At 38.3% G+C, this 15227-nt stretch overlaps 1 protein-coding gene across 1 annotated transcript in view; it reads left to right on the top strand.

The window, feature by feature from the left end:
- Nucleotides 1–15227, top strand: part of LOC136865943 (luciferin 4-monooxygenase) — a 181575-nt gene that overhangs the window by 104462 nt on the left and 61886 nt on the right. Inside the window, exon 2 of the mRNA XM_067142503.2 lies at nt 4693–4900. Coding sequence (XP_066998604.2) covers nt 4693–4900 — 208 coding nt within the window. The remainder of the gene's footprint in view (nt 1–4692; nt 4901–15227) is intronic.

Here is a 15227-nt window from a genome sequence, read left to right as displayed (position 1 = left end):
CGTGGTTTTCCATTCTCCTGCACTAAGGCGAATGCCGGGACAGTTCCTAGTATAGGCCACAGCTGCCGTATCACATCTCCCTGGGCTGAGAGACGGTGTTCCCGTCTAGGAAGCCCTCTGTCCCCTTCAGGGGTGAAATGAAAACCTTGTAGTAGTAGTAGTACATGACAGATGCCGCCCGCCCTCTGCGGGGTCTGCCTTACAAAGAACGCATCAGGCTAGCAAAAGACACACAAAATCATTTGTTAGCTCCGCAGGCAACATCTCTGTCTGTCAGCTGAAGACCTGGGTTCGATTACTAGCTCCTTCAGGGACTTTAATCCTCGTCTGAGGGATAGAACTTGGTTCCTTGAGTCTGGTGGGATTGATGTAGGAGGTACTGATGTGAGAGGAAGTGAAGCCAGTCAAGACAGGTGAGAAATTTATTTCATAGACCTTGTGGTCTGGCTAGGCAGCAGTCGTGTTGCCCATGGGTCTTATTTGTGGATGTCTTTGCTCACTCATGTTCTGTGGATACCAGTTTATCTGGCAACACTTGGATAAACATATTCTCCTGACATGTGAACAGTGGGATTTGATGCTCTTACTGCTTCAGAATTGTGAAGGATTCCCTGATGCCTGATCATTACTCCATCAGTCACACAACATTAATTAGTATAATGGCTCATTACTTCCATGGCATACATCTTCGCGTGGTATGACTGTCGTATGTTAATTTCTCGCGGGCGACGTGATGGCGCGGTGCACAAGGCTGCCAATCTGTCTACTTAGGAACTAATTCTAATTTCTTAACGTCTTGTAATTCGTGCGGTGAAGTAGGTGAAAAGCTTCGGGATTTAAAAAAAATCAAAGCTTCCATGCCTCACCCTAATGCTTCAGCGATTGGCCGAAGAACAACCGATCAGCGACCAGCCCACCAGCATGGCAGACCAATAGGCGAGCAGCATACCCTGACCTGCACAATATAATGAGGTGGAATTACAACACCACGGTCGATAGATGCAGAGTGGGTTTCTGCCCATAAGTGGCCATGGCTGGTCCGTGGCCCAACAGCTCTGCACTCCGACTGGCCACCCGAGCAGAGGAGGGGTGGCCACAGCTCTACTGTAGCTCTACGCCTCTGCAGGGACAGGGCTGGACCTCATAGCTGGCTCCAACCGTTGGCTGTCCTGAGAATGGTTTTCCGTGGTTATCCATTCTCCTGCACTAAGGCAAATGCCAGGACAGTTCCTAGTATACACCACGACCACCAACCCCCTCACCTTCTCCAAGCATCTCCTTCACCATAACACATCTCCCGGCCTCAGAGACGGCGTCACCGTCTAAGAGGCCCGCCTCCCCCTTCAGGGGAGGAATGAAAACATTTGAATAGTAGTAGTAGCAACACTACTTCATTCCACTGAGAGCTTTGCTGCTATCGAAGTCAGTTGGAATCCTTGACAATGAGAAACGCAGTCTTCAGTGAAACGTCGGGACCATCACATGCTCCTGAACCATGACCTACAAGCCCGGAAAACACTGATATCATTCATCCGCTTCTAGTTCGTTAAGTATAGATTCATCTGAGATGGCTGCATCTATTCCTTTAATCACACAGCTGCAACTTCTTCTTTCCGGATGTTGAATTGAAGAAGAGTGTCAGAGATTTTCTGAGCAGAGCGAGAGCTGGGCTTAATGAGAAGGAGAGAATGGGTCCCCTAGGGACGGGGCTGTAGCGCATGGACAGAGGTAATAGGATGTTTGACTGATGTGAGGGGTGGAAAATTGGCACCTGAAGTGGTGTTAATGGTGACTGGGGTTTCAACTACTTCAAAATCTTCTTGTTGAGAAGTGGGATTGATGCAGGGTGTTGGAGTTTCAAGAGCAATGCAGCAAGGGGCAGGCTGACTTTCAGGTACAGCGTGTGGTGCTGCATGCTTATACTGTGTGCTGTGTTTGTACTGCGGAGCAGGTGGCACAAACAGGCGGCGATTCATGAACATTGATATAAGTGCTATATGATAGCCAATAGCAGTAGCGTCAGTGGCTTTTTGACCTGCGTGAGTAGTAGTGGTGATGGTGGATGTGGTTGTTGTAACTGTGGTAGTGATAACAGGTGTATACCACTGATACGGGTACATATTGTCCAACTATAAGAAGCACTGAAATGTTCTAAACTTATTTCCAAGCAAGTGTTGAGTAATAAACCCACAAAAAGCCACTCGGTCTACCTATATGATACACATTTTTAAACATCTATAAAACGCTGTGTTGGAGTATGTTGTACAAGCCACGTCGGACTTGACATTTGATGATCCATTGGGAGTGACTGACAGCGGCGTGTATCTACTGCCAGTCAATGCAAGTGAGCTGTCTTCCTCTGGAGCAACAGCAAGCTTCTTCCAATGAGTTGGGCTCGGAGAATCTTCCAAGTTCTTAGCCTGCTTTCCTGTATCCTCCTGCATTGCAATTTGTTGTCCTTGTGGTGGTTGTGGTGTTGTAGGATATCCAGATGCCATGAAGGAAGCTTTTCCCACAAGTGATTCATTCATTCATTTATTCAACTTCCATAGACTGTACTATTACATATTTTGAAATATGCCCACAGTATATGAGTTGCAAGTGATAAATATCATTATGGTTCTGTATTGAAGATACTATACGTGTAGGATGCTAATTAATTTATTATTTAACCACCTATTCAATACAGTAAAATTTTATACAATTAGGAATAAATTGATCATTGTTACCCTATGAATGTGAGACATGTTTCGCCTTTCATAGAAGGCATCATCAGGCACTGTACCTCCTCAAGGTTAAATCAGGCACCTGATTTAAAATTTAAAAGTATAATTACTAAGATCTAATACTGACATCTTTTTAAAATAGGAGCAGTCTAAGGAAAAAAATACAATATTTGGTATTAATGTGTATAACAATAATATCAGCCAATACACAATATTGTATTTGTTTTGCTTTTACACCAAAGTTAAATCACCAATCACTTATTGCAAGCCATAATTCTCAAACCTAAGACTTTAACCAGATAGTTTTTTCCAATTATTCCAACTTTACTTCTGAATAATGTCTCATTTAACATTTTCTCAAATTGCTGGAATTTTTTTCTAACATTCCAAATAATGTAATATTTAAATTTTTCAAATCAGATCACTGCTACTAAGCACTGTGTATGTTCCTTACACAACTAGTAATCAACAGCCAACGGCTGATATTATCGTTATACACATTAATACCGAATGTTGTATTCTTTTCCTTAGACTGATTCTATTGTAAAAAATGTCAATATTAGATCTCAGTAATTATACTTCAATTTTAAATCAGGTGCCTGATTTAACCTTGAGGAGGTACAGTGACTGATGATGCCTTCTATGAAAGGCGAAACCTGTCTCACATTCATAAAGTAACAATGATCAATTTATTCTTTATTGTATAACATTTTAATGTATTAAATAGGTGGTTAAATAATATATTAATTAGAATCCTACAAGTGTAGTATAGGAGTTGTCGAGTAATTTCTTAATACTAACAACAATGTATGCACAATAATGAACATTTTGGAAAAGAAGAAAAATAAGAAAAAACAGAAACACTAAATACCTCAATGTTAGGACAGCACATCTTAATTTTTTTAAATAATAAATAATATTAATAACCAATATTTACAAGACAAAATAAAAATAAAAATATATTAGTGTGGTGTTAATAATATGTACATAATCAATGTAACATTAACATATTTCTAAAGCTATATACTAGATATTAAGAATGTTTACAAGTAAATAAGTAATAGCAACATTACCAGCATTTCATCATGTATTCTTCTGTACTATAGAAGCAGCTACTCAGCAGGTTCCATAGATTTCTGACTTGACTGTTGGTCACTCCTTGTAGTTGCCATAGTACGTAATAGTCAAATTTTTTAGCATTCATATGGTATAGTTTTTCTGCACTTGTTCATCTTGACCATTTATAAACCCTGACAAGTTTATGCAATTTAAACAATTATTACAGTAATTAAATGTTTCTTTTATAGGTATTATTATTTATTCATGTCAGAGGTACCAATATATACAAGAAAGAGATACTGAATATATGTACTGAATATGAAAAATGTACATGAACAAATTATTGTATATAGTTATGAATGAAGCACTTGACAAATTTGCATATTAAGTATAACAAACGGAAGAACATACATAAAAATCAAAAAGGAAAAAGCAAGTATTATATGAAAATATCTATATTATATAGTTGTGACCAAGATCTTTTATAGGTGTGTTGTAGTGATTTCATCATTGTTATAAATTTAATCAATTTTGACAATCAACACTGAAAGAATGGCCTTCATCTTAACAAAGGATCTCAAATTGCTCAGATGGTGGAAGCAGTAATGGAAAATGGTGAATTTCAGAGATTAAAATCCCATTTCCTCTGCTATCTCCAACATCAAGTATAACAAAATACCTACCTAACAACTGAAAGAAGTTTAATTTGTTAATGGAATGTGTAATATTATCATATCAAATTTAAAATCAATTTGAAGAACTTAGGTATATAGATCACTGCAAGTGAGGAGTGGTACACAATATTAGTAGACCACGCACCAACATACAATTTCTTCAGTCACTAAAAATATTACATGACACTTTCAAATACTTGATGACTGATACAGGTGTTCTCTACCCCTTACAGATCTATGTGGACTCGGATGAGACGTACACCTTTTCAGATCTGGTGACTCGTGCTGTGAGTGTAGCAGAAGAGCTCCATGATCGAGGGGTGCAACCTGGAGATGTGATAGCGGTCATCACCAAGATGTCCTCAGACTTTACCCCGCTTCTAGTGGGAGGTCTCCTTGTTGGTGCTGTCACTGCACCCCTCAGTCCATCGTTCGATAACAGTAAGCATACAGATCTAAAACTGTCTTCAAGGTTTGTTCAAAAGCCATCATTTTCAGTGCTAAATAGTGTGAATAATGAGCATTGTAGAATCTCATGTAGTTATTTTCCCTGCAACACCTTCTTCAGCAGTTGTTTTACTAGCTTGTGAACAAATGAGAGGCACTTGTTGGAGTGCAAACGAGGGCAACCAGAAATTAAGTTTCCCTATTTAAAAAAAAGCATAATTACATGAAAACTTTATTGGCACCCGATACAGCAAGGTTGGAGTTATTTTTTGACAAAATCACCACCAGAATTGAAAGACGTGTCATATCATGCGATCAACATTTTTATAGCTTATAAATCTCATGTTTATTCCGTATTGGCTCAACACAACTAAGGTTAAGTTAAGAGTAAGTTCCCACCTTCCAATACTTAACAATTTCTATATAATAGACTTATTAATTACATAATATAATCCATATAACCTCTAGTACATGTTTCGTTCCGATATGGAACATCTTCAGCTAAAATTGGTAAAATGGCAAGACAATTAAAATACATTGATGTTAAGATGATACATAAGCTAAAAGATATGATAAAATGGCTCGAAAATTAAAACATATGATAAAGATGATGAGATAAAGTTCATTCATGTTGGTTAAAAACACAACAAGTCAGTTTTCAAGTGGCGAATTAAAAACAGCGATAAGGTTCTTCATGTTGGAGGCGTGTACATTTTGTCGATCTTGAAAATAAATTGAAGAATACAGGATTTTCTTATATGTGATTTATCGGGGAAATCTTGATAAACTCAACTTCAACTACGGTTATTTTATCAAGATTTCCCCGATAAATCACATATAAGAAAATCCTGTATTCTTCAATTTATTTTCAAGATCGACAAAATGTACACGCCTCCAACATGAAGAACCTTATCGCTGTTTTTAATTCGCCACTTGAAAACTGACTTGTTGTGTTTTTAACCAACATGAATGAACTTTATCTCATCATCTTTATCATATGTTTTAATTTTCGAGCCATTTTATCATATCTTTTAGCTTATGTATCATCTTAACATCAATGTATTTTAATTGTCTTGCCATTTTACCAATTTTAGCTGAAGATGTTCCATATCGGAACGAAACATGTACTAGAGGTTATATGGATTATATTATGTAATTAATAAGTCTATTATATAGAAATTGTTAAGTATTGGAAGGTGGGAACTTACTCTTAACTTAACCTTAGTCAACATTTTTATACCAGTGTCGTATAAGTCTGCTACCTGGGAACGGAACCAGCATGTGACATTCGTCATCAACTCTTCGCCCATGTAAGAATGCTGACAGGAGAACAGGAATTTCTTGAGGCACAAGAAAAGATGAAAATCACTGGGAGTAAGATGAGGACTGGTGGATGATCAAACACCTGTCAACCAAACTTCTGAGTGCAGACCCGTATGTGGGCGACCATTGCCGTAGATCAGCACAAAACCTGCACTGAGGATTCTGTGCCTCTTCTTTTGAATGGTCCATCTCAATTTCCATAGTATTTCATAGTAATGGTCTGTGTTCACAGTTTCACCTCTGGGCAGGAAGTCAATGAGCAGAATTCCCTTTATGTCCCAGAACACTTTCCATATCACTTTCCGCACTGACACAGTCTGTTTCCTGAATGGAGATCCACTGTGACACCAATGCATTGACTGCTGTTTGGTTTCTGGGGTAAAGTGAGCAACCCACGTCTCATTACCCGTTGCGATCTTGTCAAGGAACTCGTCGCAGTTATTGTGATACCGCTGTATAAATGTCAGTGCTGCATTTTGTGGTCGGATGTCAGATGTTTTGGCACCCATCTGGCACACACCTTCTTGAACAGCAGGTACTTAATTACAATTTCATGCAAGAAGCATTGTGATATCTGCGTAAACTGGCTGCTGAGTACTGTAATCTTGAAACTAAAGTTCTCCATAATGCACTCACTGATGAGGGACGGTTGCCCACAGCCCTCTTCATCATGGACATTTTGACAGCCTTTGGAAAAGATCATTGCACCAGCGATACACACCCTTAGATCTGAAACATCTTACGATGAATTTCTAATGGCACTATGTTTTGTGCATCAAGAAACATTATCACCGGGCGAGTTGGCCGTGCGCGTAGAGGCGCGCGGCTATGAGCTTGCATCCGGGAGATAGTAGGGTCGAATCCCACTATCGGCAGCCCTGAAGATGGTTTTCCGTGGCTTCCCATTTTCACACCAGGCAAATGCTGGGGCTGTACCTTAATTAAGGCCACGGCCGCTTCCTTCCAACTCCTAGGCCTTTCCTATCCCATCGTCGCCATAAGACCTATCTGTGTCGGTGCGACGTAAAGTCCCTAGGAAAAAAAAAGAAACATTATCACAGACTGAACCTCGCAGGTGGCAGAAGAAAGAAAACGAGCCACTACTGTTTTTCTACTGATAAGGGTACAGAGAAGTGGAAGTCAATTAGGGATGACCCAAAAAATGTTAGTGTTGAACTGTAGAGAAGTATTGTAAAGAAAGGAATAGAATTAAGTAATTTAATAGATATATATTTACCAGATATTGTAATAGGAGATGAATCATGGCTGAGAAATAATATAATGGATGGAGAAATTTTCTCCCGGAACTGGAGTGTGTATCGTAGAGATAGGATAGGAATGGTGGGAGGGGGAGTGTTCATTCTGGTAAAAGAAGAATTTGTAAGCTACGAAAAAGTTAAAGATGACAAACATGAAATTCTAGGTGTAAGGTTCATTTCTAAAGATAATAGGCAACTTGATATCTTTGGAGTGAACAGACCGGGAAAGGGTAGCGCTGACACGGATTCAGAATTATTTGATGTGGGAAACAACATGGAAAGAAATGTGATTGTAGCGGGAGATCTGAATTTACCAGATGTTAATTGGGAAGGAAATGCGAACGACAGGAAGCATGACCAACAAATGGCAAATAAGTTAATATGGGAAGGACAGCTGGTTCAGAAAGTGATGGAACCAACCAGAGGGAAAAACATCCTGGACGTGTTGCTGATGAAACCAGATGAGCTCTATAGAGAAACCGAAGTAATAGATGGTCTTACTGTTTAGTTACTTTTTTTTGTATTGTATTGTATTGTATTGTATTTTATTTCGTCCAACTGATCATACAGTGATATGGGACACGTCAATAATCATATTTACAGTAACAAAGGATAAAACAGTAATATACATGCCATGATAAATAAAGAGAAATATACAATGTGGTAAAGAGGCACAGATTTAAAAAAAAAAAGTGATACATAAGTTAATTTTCAAGAGCTAAGTATTCTTCAATAGAATAAAAACAATGGTTAGAAACAAATTTGAATAATTCTTTCTTAAATTTTGAACATGGTTTTATCTGCTTAATGTAGTCTGGTAATTTATTAAATAAATGTACTCCTGCATAACTCAAACTTGATTCATATAGCTTAGTTTTGTGTGGTTCTATGTGCAGACTGTGTTTATTTCTAGTATTATACCTATGTACATCAGAGTTTATGGTGTAGCTGTTTACATTCTCCTTCATATATACAAGTGTATTACTATCAGAATGTTAAATCCCATAATGCGGGTTCATTAACAGCTCTATCTAATCGAATTGTGGATGTAGCGTTGATCATGAAGCTGTTTTTGTCGTAGTTAAAAATAAATGTGATAGAAAGGAAGGTCTTAAAAGTAGGACTATTAGGCAGTACCATATGGCTGATAAAGCAGGCATGAGGCAGTTTTTAAAAAGTAACTATGATCGGTGGAAAATGGTAAATAAGAATGTAAACCGACTCTGGGATGGGTTTAAAGCAATTATTGTGGAATGTGAAAACAGGTTTGTACCTTTAAAGGTGGTAAGGAATGGTAAAGACCCACCTTATTATAATAGATAAATAAAGTGACTAAGAAGGAGGTGCAGATTGGAAAGAAACAGAGTTAGCAATGCCAGTGGAAGTAAGGAGAAATTGAAGGAACTTACTAGGAAATTGAATCTAGCAAAGAAGGCAGCAAAGGATAACATGATGGCAAGAATAATTGGAAGTCATACAAATTTTAGTGAAAAATGGAAGGGTAAGTATAGGTGATTCAAGGCAGAAACAGGTTCCAAGAAGGATATTCCAGGAATAATTAATGGACAAGGGGAGTGTGTATGTGAGGATCTTCAAAAGGCAGAAGTTTTAGGTCAGCAGTGTGTAAAGATTGTTGGTTACAAGGATAATGTCCAGATAGAGGAGGTGACTAATACTAAAGAACTACGGTATTAAAATTTACATATGATAACAATGATATTTACAATAAGATACAAAAGTTGAAAACTAGAAAAGCTGCTGGAATTGATAAGATTTCTGGGGATATACTAAAGACAATGGGTTGGGATATAGTACCATATCTGAAGTACTTATTTGATTATTGTTTGGTTGAAGGAGCTATACCAAATGAATGGAGAGTTGCTATAGTAGCCCCTGTGTATAAAGGAAAGGGTGATAGACATAAAGCTGAAAATTACAGGCCAGTCAGTTTGACATGCATTGCATGTAAGCTTTGGAAAAGCATTCTTTCTGATTATATTAGACATGTTTGCAAAATTAATAAATGGTTCGATAGGAGGTAGTTCTGTTTTAGGAAAGGTTATTCCACTGAGGCTCAACTTGTAGGATTCCAGCAAGATATAGCACATATCTTGGATTTAGGAGGTCAAATGGACTGTATCACGATTGACCTGTCTAAAGCATTTGATAGGGTGGATCATGGAAGACTACTGGCAAAAATGAGTGGGATTGGGCAAGACGAAGGATTGAATGAATGGGTTGGTATATTTCCAGTGAATACCGTAGATTTCAGAGAATTAGAGTAGGCAAAGCTTTATCTGACCATGTAATAATTAAGAGGGGAATTCCTCAAGGTAGTATTATTGGACCTTTATGTTTTCTTATATATATAAATGATATGAATAAAGGAGTGGAATCAGAAGTTAGGCTTTTTGAGGATGATGTTATTCTGAATAGAGCAATAAATAAGTTACAAGATTGTGAGCAACTGCATAATGACCTCGATAATGTTGTAAGATGGACAGCAGACAATGGTATGATGATAAATGGGGTTAAATGCCAGGTTGTGAGTTTCACAAATAGGAAAAGTCTTCTCAGTTTTAATTACTGCATTGATGGGGTGAAAATTCCTTTTGGGGATCATTGTGAGCATCTGGGTGTTAATATACAAAAAGATCTTCATTGGGGTAATCACATAAATGGGATTGTAAATAAGGGATACAGATCTCTGCACATGGTTATGAGGGTGTTCAGAGGTTGTAGTAAGGATGTAAAGGAGAGGGCATATAAGTCTCTGGTAAGACTCCAACTAGAGTATGGTTCCAGAGTATGGGACCCTAACCAGGATTACTTGATTCAAGAACTGGAAAAAATCCAAAGAAAAGCAGCTCGATTTGTTCTGAGTGATTTCCGACACAAGAGCAGTGTTACAAAAATGTAGCAATAACTGGGCTGGGAAGAACTGGGAGTAAGAAGACGAGCTGCTCGACTAAGTGGTATGTTCCGAACTGTCAGTGGAGAGATGGCGTAGAATGACGTTGTTGTTGTTGTTGTTGTTGTTGTTGTTGTTGTTGTTTAAGTCATCAGTCCATAGACTGGTTTGATGCAGCTCTCCATGCCACTCTATCTTGTGCTAACCTTTTCATTTCTACGTAACTACTGCAACCTGCATCTGTTCTAATCTGCTTGTCATATTCATACCTTGGTCTACTCCTACCATTCTTACCACTAACACTTCCTTCAAGAACCAACTGCACAACTCCTGGATGTCTTAAGATGTGTCCTATCATTCTATGCCTTCTTCTATTCAAATTTAACCAAATCAATCTCCTCTCACCAATTCGATTCAGTATCTCTTCATTCGTGATTCAATCTATCCATCTCACCTTCAGCATTCTTCCGTAACAGCACATTTCAAAAGCTTTTATTCACTTTCTTTCTGAGCTAGTTATCGTCCATGTTTCACTTCCATACAATGCCATGCTCCACACGAAAATCTTCAAAAACATCTAATTTCTATATCAATGTTTGAAGTGAGCAAATTTCTTTTCTTAAGAAGGCTCTCCTTTGCTTGTGGTAGTCTGCATTTTATGTCCTCCTTACTTCTGCCATTGTTAGTTATTTTACTACCCAAGTAACAATATTCATCTACTTCCTTTAAGACTTCATTTCCTAATCTAATATTTCCTGTATCACATGCCTTCGTTCGGCTGCACTCCATTACATTTGTTTTGGACTTATTTATTTTCATCTTGTATTCCTTAGCCAAGACTTCGTCCACACCATTCAGCAGCTTCTCAAGATCTTCTGCAGTCTCAGATAAAATAACAATATCATTGGCAAATCTCAAGGTTTTTATTTCCTCTCCTTGTGTTGTGATTCTCTTTCCAAATTCCTCTTTGATTTCCTAAACTGCCTGTTCTACGTAAACATTGAAAAGGAGAGGGGACAAACTGCAGTCTTGCCTCACTCCTTTCTGGATTGCTGCTTCTTTTTCAAAGCCCTCAGTTCCTATCACTGCAGACTGATTTTTATACAGATTGTAGAAAATTCTTTGTTCTCGGTATCTGATCCCAATTACCTTTAGAATCGTAAATAGCTTGGTCAAATCAACATTATTAAATGCCTTTTCTAGATCTACGAACGCCATGTACCTGGGCTTGTCCTTCTTGATTCGATCCTCTAAGATCAGACGTAAAGTCAGGATTGCTTCACATGTTCCTACATTTCTTCCGAAGCCAAATTGATCTTCTCCCAACTCAGCTTCAAATTGTTTTTCCATTCTTTTGTAAATAATACATGTCAAAATTTTGCAGGCATGAGATACTAAACTATAGGTGCGGTAGTTTCACACCTTCAGCACCAGCTTTCTTGGGAATAAGTATAACAACATTCTGACGAAAATCGGATGGGATTTCTCCTGTCTCATACATCTTGCACACTAAATGGAATAACCTTGCCATGCTGGTTTCTCTTAAGGCAGTCAGTAATTCAGAGGGAATGTCATCAATTCCAGGTGCCTTGTTCCTATTTAGATCTCTCACAGCTCTGTCAAACTCTGACCTCAAAATTGGGTCTCCCATTTCATCAGCATCAACATCGTCTTCTTGTTCCAGAACCAAATTATCTACATCTTTACCTTGATACAACTGTTGGATATGTTCTTGCCATCTTTCTACTTTGTCTTCTTTCCCTAGAAGTGGCTTTCCATCTGAGCTCTTAATATTCATACACCTAGATTTCCTTTCTCCAAAGGTTTCCTAAATTTTCCTCTATGCTGCATCTACCTTTCCCAGGACCATAAAACCTTCAACATCCTTGCACTTCTCCTTCAGCCATTCTTCCTTAGCTACCTTGCACATTCTATCTCCTTGATTCTTAAATCACCTGTATTCTTTTTCGGCCCTCTTCATTTCTAGCATCCTTGTATTTTTGTCGTTCATCAATCAGGTCTAGTATCTCCTGAGTTATCCACCGATTCTTAGTTGATCTTTTCTTCCTTCTTAACATATCTACAGCAGCCCTACTGACTTCATTTTTCATAACTATCCACTCTTCCTCTATTGTGTTTCCTTCAGCCTTATCATTTAGCCTTTGTGCAACATGTTCCTTGAAACAATCCCTCACACTCTTTTCTTTCAACTTGTCTAGATCCCATCTTTTTACATTCTTTCCTTTCTTCCATTTCTTCAACTTCAGATGGCATTTCATGACCAACAAGTTGTGGTCAGAGTCCACGTCTGTTCCTGGGAAAGTTTTGCAATTCAACACCTGGTTTCTGAATCTCTGCCTAATCATAATGAAGTCTATTTGATACCTTCCAGTGTCTCCAGGTCTTGTCCACGTATACAGCCATCGTTTGTGGTGTTTGAACCAAGTATTGGCAAGGACTAAATTATGATCATTGCAGAATTCAACCAGCCAAGTTCCTCTTTCGTTCCTTTGTCCCAATCCAAATTCTCCTACTGTATTACCTTCTCTTCCTTGTCCTACCACTGCATTCCAGTCTACCATCACAATTAGATTCTCGTCATCTTTTACATATTGTATTAAATCTTCTATCTCTTCATACAATCTTTCGATTTCCTCATCATCCGCTGAACTAGTAGGCATATAGACCTGCACTATTGTGGTGGGCATTGGTTTGGTGTCTATCTTGATGACAATAATTCTTTCACTATGCTGGTCATAGTAGCTTACCCTCTGCCCTATTTTCTTATTCATTATTAAGCCAACTCCTGCATTTCCCCTGTTTGATTTCGTGTTGATAATTCGGTAGTTGCTTGACCAAAAATCCTGTTCTTCCTGCCAACGTACTTCACTTGTACCAACTGCATCTAACTTTAGTCTATCCATCTCTCTTTTCAGATACTCTGACCTACCACAACGATTCAAACTTGTAACATTCCACGTTCCAACTTGCAGAATGTCAGTATCTGTCTTACTGATGATTGCCCCCTCTCGTGTAGGCACCACCCGGAGATCCGAACGGGGAACTAGTTTACCTCCAGGATATTTTACCCGGTAGGAAGCCACATCAGTACATCATTCATACAGAGAGATCTGCATGTCCTCGGTAGTTAGTTACAGCTGTTGTTTCCCGTTGCTTTCAGCCGTGTAGCAGTATCAACACAGCTAAGCCATGTTGAGTAATATTACAAGGCCATATCAGTCATCATATCACCCATATCAGCCCTTGCAACTTCTGAAAGGCTGCTACACCCCTTTCGATGAACCATTCCTTAGTCTGGTCTTTCAACAGATCTGTGGCTTGGCTATCTGCTTCATTGCGACATGCAAGCCTCCCCACCGCGGCAAGGTCATGTGGTTCGCAGGGGAGGATGAAGAAGATATTTTATTTTAAAATATCCTAAAATACATTTGAAACTGACATCAATAGACAAATAAGTTTGAGTGGCATCCTTAAAAGTAGGAAAGATCAAAATATGAAGGTAAAGTTGGAATTCAAGAGGACAAATTGGTGCAAATATTAATTTATAGGAAGGAGAGGTAAGGAATGGAATAACTTACCAAGGGAGATGTTCAATAAATTTCCAATCTCATTGAAATCATTTAAGAAAAGGCCAGGAAACAACAGATAGGGAATCTGCCACCTGGGCTAGTGCCCTAAATGCAGATCAGTATTGATTGATTGATTGATTGATTGATTGATTGATTGATTGATTGATTGATTGATTGATTGATTGATTGATTGATTGATTGATTGATTGATTGATTGATTGATTGATTGATTGATTGATTGATTGATTGATTGATTGATTGATTGATTGATTGATTGATTGATTGATTGATTGATTGATTGATGTCTTTGGAGTGTACAGACCAGGAAAGGGTAGCGCAGATGCTGATTCAGAATTATTTGATAAGATAATCAGCTATGTGGGAAACGATAAGGAAAGGAACGTGATCGTAGCGAGTGATCTCAATTTACCAAATGTCAATTGGGAAGGAAATGTGAACGACAGGAATCATGACCAACAAATGGCAAATAAGTTAATATGGGAAGGACAGCGGATTCAGAAAGTGATGGAACCAACTAGAGGGAAGAATATTCTGGATGTGGTGCTGGTAAAACCAGATGAGCTCTATAGAGAAACCGAAATAATAGATGGTATTAGTGATCACGAAGCTGTTTTTGTGGTGATTAAAAATAAATGTGAAAGAAAGGAAGAGATTAAAATTAGGACTGTTAGGCAGTACCATATGGCTGATAAAACAGGCATGAGGGAGTTTTTAATAAGCAACTATGATCGGTGGAAAACGGTAAATAAAAATGTAAACTGACTCTGGGATGGGTTTAAAGCAATTGTTGAGGAATGTGAAAATAGGTTTGTACCTTTAAAGGTGGTAAGGAATGGTAAAGATCCACTATATTATAACAGGGAAGTAAAGAGACTAAGAAGGAGGTGCAAGCTGGGAAGAAATAGAGTTAGGAATGGCTGTGGAAGTAAGGAGAAATTGAAGGAACTTACTAGGAAATTGAATCTAGCAAAGAAGTCAGCAAAGGATAACATGATGGCAAGCATAATTGGTTGGCCACACTAATTTTAGTGAAAAATGGAAGAGTATGTATAGGTACTTTAAGGCAGAAACAGGTTCCAAAAAGGATATTCCAGGAATAAGTAATGAACAAGGGGAGTGTGTATGCGAGGATCTTCAAAAGGCAGAAGTATTCAGTCAGCAGTATGTAAAGATTGTTGGTTACAAGGATAATGTCGAGATAGAGGAGGTGACTAATA

Source organism: Anabrus simplex, chromosome 3 (assembly GCF_040414725.1).
Source record: "Anabrus simplex isolate iqAnaSimp1 chromosome 3, ASM4041472v1, whole genome shotgun sequence".
NCBI classification, from domain to species: domain Eukaryota; kingdom Metazoa; phylum Arthropoda; class Insecta; order Orthoptera; family Tettigoniidae; genus Anabrus; species Anabrus simplex.
This window is presented reverse-complemented; position numbering and strand designations above follow the sequence as displayed.